The sequence below is a fragment of the Xenopus laevis genome, chromosome 8L (assembly GCF_017654675.1).
Source record: "Xenopus laevis strain J_2021 chromosome 8L, Xenopus_laevis_v10.1, whole genome shotgun sequence".
In the NCBI taxonomy this organism is placed as follows: Eukaryota; Metazoa; Chordata; class Amphibia; order Anura; family Pipidae; genus Xenopus; species Xenopus laevis.
The window spans coordinates 117,497,849-117,513,346 of NC_054385.1; the positions used below are offsets into that span (position 1 = coordinate 117,497,849).

The 15,498-nt window shown below is 40.5% G+C and overlaps 1 protein-coding gene across 1 annotated transcript; it reads right to left on the reverse strand.

The window, feature by feature from the left end:
• Window positions 1–751: 751 nt before the first annotated feature.
• Window positions 752–11,722, reverse strand: LOC108699333 (procathepsin L). Its single transcript, XM_018231347.2, has 8 exons — window positions 11,408–11,722; window positions 10,838–11,010; window positions 9,836–9,958; window positions 9,082–9,237; window positions 7,062–7,283; window positions 5,131–5,296; window positions 4,512–4,617; window positions 752–980 (listed from the first exon to the last, which is right to left on the reverse strand). Exons 2-8 carry the CDS (start codon window positions 10,967–10,969, stop codon window positions 881–883), a joined length of 1,005 nt encoding a protein of 334 aa, XP_018086836.1. The 5' UTR covers window positions 10,970–11,010; window positions 11,408–11,722; the 3' UTR covers window positions 752–880.
• Between the last annotated feature and the right edge of the window lie 3,776 nt (window positions 11,723–15,498).

Below are 15,498 nucleotides of genomic sequence, written 5' to 3' on the forward strand. Positions count from 1 at the left end.
TGTTAATATCTTTAATTCTCCTGTTTACGCCATACTAAAAGTTTTTATTAGGAAGATATACCCTTTTGTATGAAGCTAATTATATTTAAAGGGATGGTTCACCTTCCAACTTTTTTCAGTTCAGATGGTTTCAGATAGTTCACCAGAAATAAAGACTTTTTTCTCAATTACTCTCTATTTTCTGTGTGACCGTTTTTCTAATATTGAAATCTAAAGTGTGATTTTTCACCTTGTAAAGCATCTCTGGTAAAGGTGGGTCGCCGACCCTGTTCTAAATTGATAAATTTAGTTGATACATTTCTTATCTTTGTCCCTGCTGAGCAGAATCTCTGGGTTTCATTACAGGCAGCTGTTAGAATTGATACAATAGTTGCTAATACTCCACAGATGCTGCTGAGAAATGTATCAACTAAAGTAGCAAATAGTGATGGGCGAATTGGTCTCGTTACGCTTCGCTGCGAAATTCGCAAACGGGTGAAACATTTGCAATCGGAATTGTCGAATTTTCATGGCTATTTCTCGAATTTATTAGCCGGAGGCGAAATGCGTCGATTCACGCCTGGCGAATAGATTCACCCATCATTAGTAGCAAATTGAAACAGTTCAGAATCAGCACCTGAATTACTGAGCTGTCAGACTGAAACACCAGAGACGGGGAGATTCAACTTTAAACTTGGATTTTGGAAAAACAGTAAAAAATAAAAATGGAAAAAAGTCTGGGAAATGACCTGAATCCAACTGAACTGAAAAAAAGTGTTTGGAAGGTGAACAACCCCTTTAATAATGAAAAACACAAAATAATATCATAGGCATAAAAAAAGAGAAATAGTTCCTCGTGGATAAAATTCCATTAGCCAATCTAGTCCGGCAGGACCAGGCTTTAGACAACTGGATAGGCAGCACCCCTGGCAATTCCACAATGGTTGTCACGTTCTCTAGCCATTTTAATGTATCCTTGGTCTCCAAAGCCGACTCCCCAGCTGGAAAAGATAAAAAATATTTTCACTTTTTAAAAGGGAAATAAAGTTTTTGAGTTAAATAGTGCAAAAGAATTGTAGTGCATATAATGGAAGCTAGAGGGCACTATACATTGTTAGCTGGTACTTGTGGTGATATCCGCCCACACACAGTGATATCCGCCCAAGCACCTATAGTGCCCTGTGTTCCTTGTGTTGGAGAAGAGATTTGCCAGACCTAGAATTAATTAGCTTTACACTAAGTGCAGAGGGAATCACCAGGACTGTAGAACATCTGCTGGGACTGTCATGTCAACTCTAAAAAAACCTCCAACTCCAAATCCTTGCTCCTAAGAGCAGGCTCCATGAAACACAGCCATGACAGGATTTAGACACCTATGTGTTCCCTGCTATAATGGTTAGGGATGTCGCGGACTGTTCGCCGGCGAACTTGTTCGCGCGAACATCGGCTGTTCGTGTCCGCCGCAAGTTCGCGAACGTCGCGCGACGTTCGCCAATAGGCGTTCGCGTCAAAATCGTTCGACCATTCGACCATTCGATCGCTAAAATCGAAGGATTTTCGTTCGAATCGAACGATCGAAGCCATTGGATTGAATGAAATCATTCGATCGAATGGCTTCGATCGTTCGATTCGAACGAAAATCGTTCGATCGAACGATTAAAATCCTTCGATCGTTCGAATCGAACGATTTTCGGATGTTCGAAGTTCGCGAACTGTTCGCGAACTGTTCGCATTTTTTGCCGGTGTTCGCGAACGGCGTTCGCGAACACATTATCGGCGGTTCGCTACATCCCTAATAATGGTGCTCCACATCATAAGACACAACTAGGGCTTAACAGCATAATGGATTTTTGGCTATTACTGACCACAGCTTGGCCTAGTCCTGTCAAAGTTCTAATGCTGTGTGAGGTTAGCACTAGGTCTAGCACTATGAAATGTTTAATGGCTCGTGTTATCCCAGTTTTCTATTAAAAAAACTAACCAATGAATTAATGTAGTGATTTTTGTTTGTGTGGACTAATTAATAAATTATTTGCAAAAACGTTCTCAATTAATTATTGTACATAAATTAATTAATAGTCTGCTCATTCATTTTTCACATTCGATGGATACTTGCTCGAGTTAAAAATTAATGATTTCATAATTAAATCATCAAGTAATAAACCACCTCTGAATTGGTGAAAAGTGCTTAGTGCTTGTACAAAAATCAATTAAAGGGGACCTGTCACCTAGACATGAAAAGCTATATAATAAAAGTCCTTTTCAAATTAAACATGAAATCCAGTTTCTATTTTTTATTAAAGCATTCATAGCTGTTGTAAACTCATTTAAAAATCTCAGCTGTCAATCAAATATTGCCTGCCCCTCCTCTATGCCTTAGGCATAGAGGCGGGGCAGACAATTACTTTCACTTTCCATTCAGCACTTCCTAGATGTCACTGCTCTCCCCACATTCCCCCAGTTCTCTTCACCATTTAATTGTGTAGCCAGGGCATGGGGATGGACATCAGGTCCCCCACTCTGGTGCACAAACAAGATTTTGAGATGATACAAGGCTTGTCTTAATAACAGTGTCCACAAAATGGCTGCTGCCTGCTTGTTATAATTATGAATTCCCAGACTGATGGAAACAAGATTCAAATAATTTATACAGTGCAGTTAAAGTTCATTTTGCTGGCCTAATATGATAAAATAGGATTTGGAATATTTTTTGGGGGTACAGGTCCCCTTTAAATGTATTATTTAAAATTGCAATATATCCCTCAAGTGAAGTGCAGTGCTTTGAAAAATAAATTCCATGTGAAAAAAATGAATACAAATACAATGACTTAGTGTTATTGAGAATAGATGATTGATTTAATTAATTTACTGTTTTGCTCCCTTTCTCAAGGGACACAGGATAATTGCAATTTTAAATAATCAATTTAATGGATTTTTGCTAGGGATGCGCAGAATCCACTATTTTGGATTCGGCCGAACCCCCGAATCCTTTGTGAAAGATTCGGCCGAATACCGAACTGAATGCAAATCCTAATTAGCATATGCAAATTAGGGGTGGGAAGGGGAAAACATTTTTACTACATTGTTTTGTGACAAAAAGTCACGCGGTTTCCCTCCCCACCCCTAATTTGCATATGCAAGTTCTGCCCGGCCAAACATATCCTGCTGAAAAAGGCAGAATCCTGGCCGAATCTGGAACCGAATCCTGGGTTAGGCGCATCCCTAATTTTTGCACAAGCACTACGCATTTTTCACCAATTCAGAGGTGGTTTATTACTTGATGAATTAATTTTGAATTAATTCATTTTTAACATTAACAAATAATCATGGAATGTGAAAAACGAATGAGCAGAGTATTAAATAATGTATGCACAATAATAAACTGAGAAAGTTGATCGGTTTTTACAAATAATTTATTAATTAGTCCACACAAACAAGTTCTTAGACATTAATTCATTGGTTATTTTTTTTAAAAGAAAACTGGGATAACACAGGGTTTCTTTATTCTTATTGTTCTAAAAACGTGATTTATACTGACTATGTCAGACCCCTGTTGGGGCCCCACGTCACAATCAAGCCCTTTTGCCATTTGATCGAAATCCTCTTCTATAAAAATTGTTTCATGGTTTATTACTGGTCAGTCTAGCCATACACAGGTTGGGCTAGACCTGTAATGGTCCTAATGCCCTTATTGGCTATGGATTGGTCAAGGTATGTGATAGCTGTAAGGATTAGTGATGGGCTTTTCTCCCGTTTCGCTTCGTCCAAAAAATTTGTGAATTTGCAGCAAAACTTGCGAAATTCACAAAATGTCGAAAAATGCAACGAAAAATCGTGAAAACGGATGGTTTCATGAAAAAATCTTGAAATTCTGACTTTCTCGCAAAAAAATTTTGAAAATCTGACATTTTCATCAAAAAATTTTGAAAATCTAATATTTTCACCAAAAATCTTGAAAATTGGAAATTGACGCCTGCGTCCAAGCTGACACTGGGGTTAAAGTCAATGGGCGTACGTGCATCCAAAAAAATTTGCTAAACGGTGAAACATTCGCAGAAAGATTGTGAAAACGGATAGTTTCACGGAAAAACCTGAAATTTGGATATTTTCATGAAATAATCGTGAAAATCTTTACAAAAATTTGTGAAAATCGGAAATTGACGCCCACTTCCAAGCTGACACTGGTGTTAAAGTCAAAACATTTTTTGACGACATCAGAATTTCGCCCAAGAATTTTCGCGGGATATTCACAAATGTATTCGCCGGCAGCGAAACGTGGACGTTGCCAGCGGAATTTATTCGCCCAGCACTAGTAAGGATATAATTGCCTATGACTTGGTCTAACCATTTGAAGTTTTATTTGGACAGTTGATCTAGCCCCTCTAATTCTGCAACTGCATAAACCCTGACCCAGTCCTGTGAAAGTTCTACATCTAGGTCATAATCTGTTCACATCCCACAGTCCAGGCCTATCAGGGCCAGTGATGTATAATGGTTGTCATTGTAAATAAAAATGTCACCATATACCTTACCTGTTCTTAACTAGCCAATAGGACATGTCATTTTCTCTACCATATCCAACCACAAGCACAGCATGGTTCATACTGGTGGTTTTGCAAAATGGATCATAATAAACACCTGTCAAAGAAAAAAAAAAGAATCACTTTATTCTTAACCTGGGTAACTTCAAAGGTTGGAGATGCTTTCTCAGAGGAAAGGTGTTTATGAGGAGGCATAATTACGCTTTAGAAACAGGGGTAATCCTTGCCCCTCTGTCACCCTGAGACGGCTTACTGTTGCCACCCACCCCCATCTCAGCTTCTGTGCACCAGCGGGGGGATTCATGATGCAATGGCGTTCTTTGCACTAGAAGAGCAGGATTTTTACAGTTACCAGGAGCAACCCTTTTGCCATCCCTTGTAACTAATTGGCCTGGTTTGGTTTCTCAACTTGAGGTTGGTTTCTCAACTTGCCTCATTGGGACAGCGCCCACAAATACATTAGAGGACATTAGAGGACACTATAGACAGAAAGTGGAGGATCTTTTTTCACATCGAAAAAAAATTAAGAATAAGAGGCCATCCCTTTACAAGGATCTAAATGTTCACCTGAAGCAATGCAAATGAGAAATACCCAGGCTCTGCTACCCACCTGACTTGTACATACGGAACCCTTGACGACTGGCATCTATGGCAACAGACACAGGTCCTACTGTTCCCACGGCTTTCATAAGAACGATTTCATTGCCAGAAGGTACTACTTTCACAGCCTTTATAACTCCAATGCCATTTGGTTTGTGCTTTTTGCATGTTTCTTCCTGGTGGAGAGTAAGGAAAAACAGCCAATGACTGATGCTCAGACTGCACCAACCATGAACTGAAGAATCCCTATACACAACAGGGCACAATGAAGTCATTTTACCATTCCGGGGTCACTAGAAGGCCTATATCTATACCTGTATTCTGTATAATCTGGTGGTTGGCCAGCCAAAGTGTAGGAATTCCACCAACACCTCCCAATACCGTCCCAGTAACAACAACAATATAGGCAAATTTAACATGAAGTTCAAGCTGTGCTACTGCACTTGATCATACTGGGTAAACCCAGTGTCCTGCCACTTCCCTTTCCTTTCTCACTAAATAGCAGGTTGCACAGTTTTCACACTCCATAGCTTCCCTTTTAAGATCTGGGTTTACCCAGTATGATCTACTGCACTTGATCATACTGGGTAAACCCAGAGGTACAGTTCATTCATACTGTACTCCATTCATAGAAAATGCCCAATGACGTGTGTTTATATCATCTGCAAGGGAGTAGTTGGGCAAACAACAGTTCTTCATGCCCCTCATTGAAGGAAGTGAGTCCTGCCTCTTCCCTTTCCTTTCTCACCAAATAGCAGGTTGCGTCATTTTCAAACTCCATAGCTTTCCTTTCAAGCTCTGGTATATGAGAAGAAGCAAGTTAAATTATGACTCAGGGGCGAGGGTAAATGAAGCAACTCCAGAAGACTTAGATGGGAGGGTTGGGATGGGGCACAGGTATACTTGCTTATAATGGAAGATGGAAAACACCGGAATAAAAAAGGACAGAAAGGAGTGACATTGTGGGGACTGGTAAAGGGGGGTAAAAGTAAAACAATTACATATTGCCTAATATGTAAATAATAGAGGGCACACTGTATCAAGAAATGGTTGTTGACTCACGTGTATCCACTTACTAGTTTTCCATATTGTTGTATTTGCTATTAAAGTAGGTGTGATAATGGTCATGTTGGTGGGGCCATAGTTGACATTGGCCAGGGATTATTTTTGGGATATCTATCTTGGGTTAGGCTATATTAGCATTCCTTTATTACAACATTGGTAGGTGTAATAAGTGTAATATCCCAAATTATTTATTTCTGGATTTAAACTTCACCTTTATAACTTTTCAAGTGGGCTCATTTACCAAATGCACCAGTGCCAATTGTCCCCCGGAGTTCCTCAGCTTGAGCATTCTGAAAAATAGCCAAACTAGGGGTGTTCCAAAGGATGCCCAAGTGCCACCCACCTGCTGACCCTGCTATAAAAAGATTTGTCAAATGCAGACGGTGCTGAGGCCCACCACTTTGATGCTCCATTCTTGGAGGGCAAAGAGCCTTGTTTTAGGGCACTAATGCAGTTGGGGCAAAGTGCAAAAAAATTTGGTTTTGGTTAATGAGCTCTAAGATCTCTGTTCATTTTATAATTTTCTTGTTCTATTCCGGAAGCAAACTATCGCCTTACTCTATACTGAATTTAGTAAAAATATGTAGATAGAGACGACATCTTTACAATCGCGTGATTTTTGTTCAGTATGACCAGGCACGTGAATTGCACAGATCAACTGATGCTCCAGAGCATGCGATAAATCTGTTGTCCTTTTTATTTTTGGAATATGGACTGTGCTGTGATTTCGTGAAAGTTTTTTGGTTTGGAAGGGGCACCAACACTAATTAATAGACTCGTAGACTGGTCATAAAGTGATTACGTTTGCATGAAAAGGTCATTTGCAGTTTTGCTTCTATGTGATTGATAATTAGTATCTTCTCATACAATGATTACCTTTTCTTTATATGGATAATCGGAATCCTCCATAACACCAAACTCATTCATGTATCTGAAAGAATAATATAAATTTCCCCCTTCACAGCCGTTGTTCCCTTCAGTGTAGGAACAATCCACCAGTTCCTGTGGGCTGAATGTGACCAGTCTGCGCGTTTTCAGTTTCCATTGACATTCCAGAGCCCCCACGGTACTGAAAGCATAGCAAGACCCGCATGATCCCTGTTAGGGACAAAATTGAGGAAATTCTGAACTCTAAAGATTAATAGAGATAAAAGCATAATAATCTCTTGTCTGATGGAAGAGGCTATTTCCACCTTGAAGCATTCCACTATATACTGTCTGCTGAAATAAAAAAGGGTAAGTACTGTCTTTCTCTTCTGGGATAAAGCTGGAGACGTACATCCCCTGAACCTGGTGCTTATGTAGTCCATTTCATACTGGTCATATAGTTACATAGTTACATACGTTAAATTGGGTTGAAAAAAGACAAAGTCCATCAAGTTCAGCCCCTCCAAATGAAAACCCATTTTACTCATCTTTCTATTCAGTCCTCTCCCATTCATATTCCAGTCTCTTATTCAAATCAATGCATGGTTTCTATGGTATTTTAGACCCTAGCAGGCAGATTGCTGAAATTGCAAACTGGATAATAAAAGCTAAATAACTCAAAAACCACTAATAATTAAAAATGAAAACTAACTGCAAATTGTCTCAGAATATCACTGTCTACATCATACTAAAAGTTAATTTAAAGGTGAACAACCCATTTAAAGAAGAAGGAAAGTGTTCTTGCACTTGGGGGTGCCAAATGTTATGCACACCCAAGTGATTGTATTGACTTACCTGAAACCCCGGTGCTACTATCAGCAGAAAACTGCACCGGCCCGGGATTATTCCAGCAAGCACCACAGAGCGATCCTCTTCCGTCTTCTTCTTTCTTCACGCGGCTGCGCATGCACAGTAGAGCAAAAAGCCGAACTTTAACTAAAAAGTCTAGTTCTACTGCTCATTTGTCTGCCCCAGGATATTTGAAGAAAGAAGAAGCTGGAAGAGGATCGCTTTGTGGTGCTCGTTAGAATAATCCTGGGCCAGTGCAGTTTTCTGCTGATAGGAGCACCGGCCCGGGGTTTCAGGTAAGTAAATACTATCACTTGGGGGTGCCTAACATTTGGCACTCCCAAGTGCAAAAAGACTTTCGTCTTTTTTAAGTCCTATTATATCTGCTGTGACAAGCTGGCGGCTTGACCACGTAACTTTTAGGGGGGGATTAGTCAATGGTGAGCAGGCAGCATAGGAGAAAGGAGCATGAAGACAGGGACACACAGCTTCTTTAAGGAAAACACACGTTTATTTTCCCACTTTTCACAAACAGTGTATTGCCCACAGACACAGGGGTGACCATTTTATCATTCAAACAAATAATAAAATAAAAACCTAGCCCATTGGGCACTACCTTCACACCTTGAAGCAGTCCCTGACTAGGCTGGGCCCCTTGTGGACTACCAGCAAACAAAACAATTGTTGTGGCTCACCCCTGTACTCACAGTCTTGGAGTGAACCTTTTAGCCTCCTGGCTTTTCTTCAATGTCCCACACAGACAACAACTCTGGCTCTTAGTCACAGCCACGGGCTCCCTCTGCTTCTGGCAGGATCAGGCGGCACTCCCAGCTCCTCTGGGAGTTCCTCACACAGCCAGGTCTCCTACCTGCTGTGCCCTGATGAGAGACTCACTCTCCTATTCCAATTAACTTTAAATAGTCTTTCCACAGGACTGCTTTCCTGTGGAAGGTGAACTCCAATCTCTGGACTGGCTCTATGGAATGGAGTCCCTGACTACTAAAGTCTTTAAACAGAGCGCTGATTCTCTGTTTCATAACTCCCTTCCTGGAGCCTATCTCAGTCCCTGGGGCGAAATTAAAGGCTAGAGTGACCTTTTTCCTCCTTTTCCTAGTCACTCTACCACACTGCTTATAACTGAAATATATAATATAACAAGAAAATATATATACACACATACCTGATCTCTCACAGGGGTGACACAGCCTTCGGTTCTCCAGTCTTTTGATGCCGGTGGCCGAGCTTTTAATATTTCTTTGGGTACATGAGTCACATTGGCCAATGAATGGTCTGAGCTGATGTAACCTGTCATTGTGGCAGCCACCTCCTCCCCTGTCTGGCACATAATAAACAATACAGATGTGTTACACAGTGATACATATGTCTGTAATATACACTCTTCCTGGCTGTTGTTATTAAAGGACCAGTAACATCAAAAAAAAAAATTAAAAATTTCGTTAGTACACAACGAAAAAAACTACCAAGACAAATTATTCATTAAAATCCCAAAGTCTTTATTAAGAAATAATTACAGAAACTCTGCTTCCTGTCCTCTCCACTATTTCTCCTCCCTCCTGGCGAGCTCTGCACTCCCATCTTCTCCTCCTTGTCTGGATCACAGCCGCCGCATCCCCCAGCTCTTGGAAAGAAGATACAGAAGCCCGGGCCTCCCGGTCTCTAAAGACTTTGGGATTTTAAAGTATAATTTGTTTTGGAGTTTTTTTTTTCGTTGTGTACTAACAATTTTTTTTTAGAAAAATGTTGATGTTACTGGTCCTTTAAAAAAAAAGAATGATGTAAATGTATAATTAGAAAACAAAAGCTTCATATGAAGTTGGTATTTGCAGTCAGACCGGCACAGCATTGTTGAAGGGCTGAATGAACACAATGGAGCCCTGTCCTCTATCTCTCTCATAGAAGGTTGGAATTCTTACCATATCTCCCAGGTGGTTCATCCCAACCTCATAAGTGTGGAGTCCCAAGGAATATTCCAAGTTATGGACTGTGATATATTTCAGTGTCTCCTCCCAGATGGTCCGTCTTGTACCTTCCTCCTCCTGTGAATTATAATGGAATGTTTATTCTTTTTAAAGTATCATTGCTCAATGGCAAACATAGTAATAAAGGCACAGTTGCACATAACAACCAATCACCATTTCATGTTGATTATTCTGCTGCCATTTATGGAATAGGTTGCCGTAGGCAGCCGCGTTAGTGTAGTTTAACCACTGTCTTAGTGAATCAGCCCTATTGGGTAGTAGTAACCATCGCAAAGTTTTCTCCAGGCCTAGTAACCCAGAGCAACCAGTCAGATCTGTGCTTTCAGTAGACCAGCCAATACTACTTGTTGATCACTTGATTTTGGTTGTTGGAATGAAGCAACGTTTGCCCCTCTTATTACATTAACCCCACACATCACAGTGAATCTTGTATCAATTATTGTTTGTCCTAACTGGGAAAATTCCAAATGTGGGACATTACGATGTTCAGATTTTTAATTGTTCAGATTGAGATACGGCTTTGTCCTAGAGAGTTTTAAATCTATGGTTGAATTACTGATACACCAATGGGTTCAAATGCCTGTTACCTTATTATGAGCTAAGGGGTCTAAATCGTGAAAGTCCTGAACATGAACCCTCTGATCTAAGATAACTGTGGCTACACCTGTATGTACATTTAGTATTTCATTTTCCTATTTTCTGGGTTGTGAATTGACTTCAAACAACTCTAAACAACCCTCAAGTTAAATCACCAGTGACCAGAAATCAGATTTATTGTCAGCCCCAGGTTTAATTCAGCCCATGAGCCATTTCAATTAAGCAAAGCAGTGGCATTCAGTTACTTGGATTTCTAGTGGCCACAGCAAGGACTGCATCTCTGATGCAGAAACCAAATTGTAAGCAAGTAAAGTATAAGGTTCTGTTTAATGTCCTTACCGCATCCTTATAGGTCTTCTGATGAGATTTAACCCACAGCTGCCAGTGAGAGTCCAGGGTGGGATCAGGGGCCGAGTGAGCCGGGATCAATAGGGAAAACAGAGACACAAGGAATATGGTGGATGGTCCCATGGTCTTCCTGATGCACCAGCACAATATAAAAACTGTGGTACCTTGTTAGCCAGTAGTAAAAATAACAAATAAAAAACAAACAAATACAAAAAGTATTGTATAAATGATACCTATATTGGGTAACAATAAAAATACATTGCATTTGGAGCACCAAGGCCCCTTCGTCAGGCAAATTACGGTATTTCGCCTGACGAAAGGGCCCTGATACACTAGAAACAGAAAAGCAACAATAACAACATAGAAGGGAGCTCTGATACTTAGTTCCTAAAGAAGGACCCGTTGCCATCTGAAAAAGGGACGTTTTAGCTCTTGTTGTAAATAATAATAATAATAATAATACAGTTTAGTAGATAAAGACAAATAGAGGAATATATAAGATTGGTCGTGCATGGGAATTGTATAGAATAGACTGGGTGAATAAGATGAGAAAAGAGTCACCTGCGCAGTGAGAAGAAGATCCTGAGGAACAGCAGAAGTTTCCAACAGTCCAACCTGCAGCTTTATATACTGTTTTGTCTGGGGGGGGTCTTGCATTTTTCTAAATAACAGGAAACCTGCGGCCGCAGCAGCAAATATCTGCACAAAGGCCATAACGGACAATAGATAAGAATTGCTGCTCCTAATCTTGGTTTGTATGTGGTGGGTCAGAAAATACAGTAAGATTCTGGTTTAAAGAAAGATGTTCATGTTATGGCACATTTTTAGTAGTTAGAAGATAACAAGGTGTTCCAGAATAAACTGTAAATGGCTCGCCGAGTAGAAAAGGTGGTCCGGGTGCACCAACCCCAGACCCCCAGCTGTAGGTAACGGTACGGCAAAAGAAGAAGCAGGGCCGACCGGCGGATTCACAGGACCAGAGAAATTCAATTAAAAAATATTTTTATTTATACAAAGTTAAAAATATAATTCTGCATCTCCATCCACCCTATGTGTTTCGCACCCATTCAGGGCATTTAGTCATGGGCTCATGTTATGGCACACTCATGGTTATAAGCAGACAGTTGTGTGAAGCACTTCTTATCAGTGATGGGCGTATTTGCGCCGGTTCGCCGGAAAATTTGCGAATTTCGCGCGAAATTCGCGAAATGGCGCCGGTGTCTAGTTTGACGCCGGCACCCGTTTTTGACGCCGGTGCCCGTTTTTTTGACGCCGGCGCCTGGTTTTGACGCAGGTGTCCATTTTTTCGGAAAAAAATATTTTTTGACGCCGGCGAATTTTTGCCGTGAATTTTCGCGGGCGTTTCGCAAATTTATTCGCGAATTCGCGCCTGGCGAATAAATTCGCCCATGACTACTTCTTATCCAACATGGATCATAGAGTGAGAACAGACACAGAGAACTTATCATTGGCCATAACAATCAATAAAATACTTCTGTGCCAGAATTAAAAATCAGAGGCATTTGCATGGGCAGCATTACTAGTACAGTTGCACCATTGCAGTAAATGTCTCAATAGCAGAGAAGCTCTCACTTCTGTCTTCAGCTAAATTAGTTGCAGCCCTATTTGCCCCACACAAAATGGGTTCTTGTAATACACCGAACAAAATGGTTGTATACATAGCAGGAAAAACAAGAACAAGGTGTGGTGAGTTGGGTTTTCCTAAAATATAACTCCAAATGCTACTGATGCCAATGTATGTGAAGGCTTTCTATAGCACAATTCAAATTACTACTACTGCCTGTGCCTTTTACATAGTTAAGTTGGGTTCAAATGCGCATTTCCATGATTTTAAGTCATGTTTTCCAGGATTTTGCATCAAAATGTTGTGCTGATGTTCCCAAAAACTGATTTTCCCCTCTATGAATGTTATTATTTGTGAAATAAAGAGGTTTAAAATACTAACCAGATGTTTATTTTGCCATGGTTCTGCCTTTAAATGGTAAGTTCCGATTAGTCTGCCCCTTATACAGTCCTGCACCAATCACTTATTGCTTTAGATTGTGTATGTGACTGACAGAGAGTCTTGCCCATAGTGTAACATTAACACTGCAATGTTTAACCCTTGTTATTAACAGACTGAAAATTGTATTTCATAGTAAAATGGACTCCTGTGCTTATATCCTTTCAGTACTTAAAGAAAAAGTTACTTTAACACATTTCCCTGATTTTACATTTTCCTGGATTTTGCATAATTTTTTCCTGGTTCCCTGAAAACCTTAAAATGGGGGTTCTACTGTGTATATATATATATATATATATATTCCACAAGGCTACCAGCACTCTCGACAAAGTCAATATGTATGCCTGGGTGCAGAAACATCAAATTTTCCCTATTCTTTCCAGAAGGATCCGCACTCTCAGGGCTTAAAAATAAAATGAATCTTTATTTACAGAACTTCAATCTGACCTTTCGGGCCCCATCCAAGGCCTTTCTCAAAGTACTGAAACATTGTGAGTATGCCTTAAATCTGCTAATTTGGCAGGAAAACAGCAGTGTCACAATGACATATTAATTATGTTAAAATACATTAACCCCCCCTTTTATATATCACAATACATCTTCCTCAATAAATATATGCCCCATAAAACAATTCATCAGCATTATTACACACAGAAGACATTCAAAGTTAAAAACTTTGGATTCCAAGAGTGGACTAGTGACCAGCAGGGCCAGAACTAGGGGTTGGCAGAAGAGGCACCTACCTAGGGAGCAACGAAAGGGGGGCGCTAGGCAGGTGCCTGTCTTCCACCTTTTTCCACTCCCCTCCCGTTCCCTCCCTCTCCTCTTCGGTTTTCCCCTCCCCTCAGGAAATCTCCCCTCCGTCGTTCTGTGCATGTGTGCGCACGCTGCATGGGGGGAGGGTGCGTGCACAGAGGGAGAGCGGTGGCCAGCTGGGTCGCCTAGGGCGCCCAATCGGCTTGGCCGGCACTGGTGACCAGACCCATTTACCTATATAAATATATATATATGATATATATCTGATATATAACAGGGGGGTTAATGTATTTTAACATAATTAATATGTCATTGTGGCAATGCTGTTTTCCTGCCAAATTAGCAGATTTAAGGCATACTCACAATGTTTCAGTACTTTGAGAAAGGCCTTGGATGGGGCTGAAACGTCAGATTGAAGTTCTGTACATAAAGATTCATTTTATTTTTAAGTCCTGAGAGTGCGGATCCTTTTGGAGACAGAATCAGCATCACAACATCACCCGGCAGTGCATTCCACAACCTCACTGTCCTGTGAAGAACCCCCTACGTTGCTTCAAATGAAAGTTCTTTTCTTCTAGTCTAAAGGGGAGGCCTCTGGTACGGTGATCCACTTTATGGGTAAAAAGGTCCCCTGCTATTTGTCTATAATGTCCTCTAATGTACTTGTAAAGTGTAATCATATAATAATATAGAAATAAAACTGTACTATAAAAATCATGACAGACACTAACAACTCTGGTCCAATTAGAAAATGTCTGATTTACCAGCACACTCTGTAGCCTGTCCTTGGACCTGTGTTTGTGTCCCAGGGGAGGTGGCCTTTCTGTGTGTTGTTCCTACTGTCAGTTTTCTGTTTGGACTTGAGTTTTGGTCCAGATCCAGATATTTTTAATCTATTGTGGGTTGATTCACAGTTACCTAGATGTGTTTAAATTCATGAAGGGTACACAAAAGCAGAACAGGTAGGGGGGCACCCAAGAGTGGCCTAGGTCCAGATTATTCATGCTGTTTGCTAGCCAACCCTGAGAAGTGTCTTACTTATAAATGTACTTATACAGTTTAGATATTCAGATATTGTGCTTTATCTGTCAGGGTGATTCCTATCATAGAAGTATGTAACAAGCTTTGGGCTCTTCAGAGAATTAGCCATTGTAGAAGACAATAAGATCCATAAAAGCAATTTACTTTTTTACTGAAAAATGATCACAGGTCTGGGAACATGTCTATTGTATCATTTTTATAAAGAACCTCCACCCAGGCCCAGATCATGGACGAAATGAAGGGGGGGGGAGGTTCCGGATGTGGCTGTGGGGGATGTTTGTGTGTGCGGGCCCTGGACCCCCCCCCCAGTCTCACATTGGTTCTTAACATGTAGTTTTTGTATGTTGTGTGGGTCGATTTGCATGTATTGTATGTTGTCTTGTCTTGAATGGGAAAGAAAATGTAAACTGAGATACCAAATTAGCCATTCTAACAAAAACAATGTGTTTGAAAGCTAAGGGGGTTATTTATCAAAGTCCTAATTTATCTCAATATTTTCTGCTACAAAATCCAATCAAATCCGCTCGGATTTTTTTATGCTTTTTTATCATTACATTTTCCAGAAAATTTGCTTAGTGGGGAAAAATCAGAATTTCATGAATTTTTCTGACTTTTTCATCCGATTTTTAAGATTTTTCTGTAATTGTCAGCCTGAAAACTTCTGGGTATTGCCCGAAACCCAGCGCGCATCAAAAAATCATTGGGACTTCTCTCATTGGGGCAAATTTACTAAAGGGTGAAGTGGCTAACGCTAGCGAAAATTCGCCAGCGTGACGTCATTTGGCCACTTTGACGATTTACTAACGGGGGCTGGTGTAAAATCACTAGCGAA

Coding starts and splice junctions, on each gene's coding strand:
- LOC108699333 (XM_018231347.2), bottom strand. CDS start 10,969: ATGGGACCATCCACCATATTCCTTGTGTCTCTGTTTTCCCTATTGATC. Junction 9,959..10,837: donor AGAAGACCTATAAGGATGCG/GTAAGGACATTA, acceptor TATAATTCACAG/GAGGAGGAAGGTACAAGACG. Junction 5,297..7,061: donor ATTATCCATATAAAGAAAAG/GTAATCATTGTA, acceptor ACTCTCCACCAG/GAAGAAACATGCAAAAAGCA.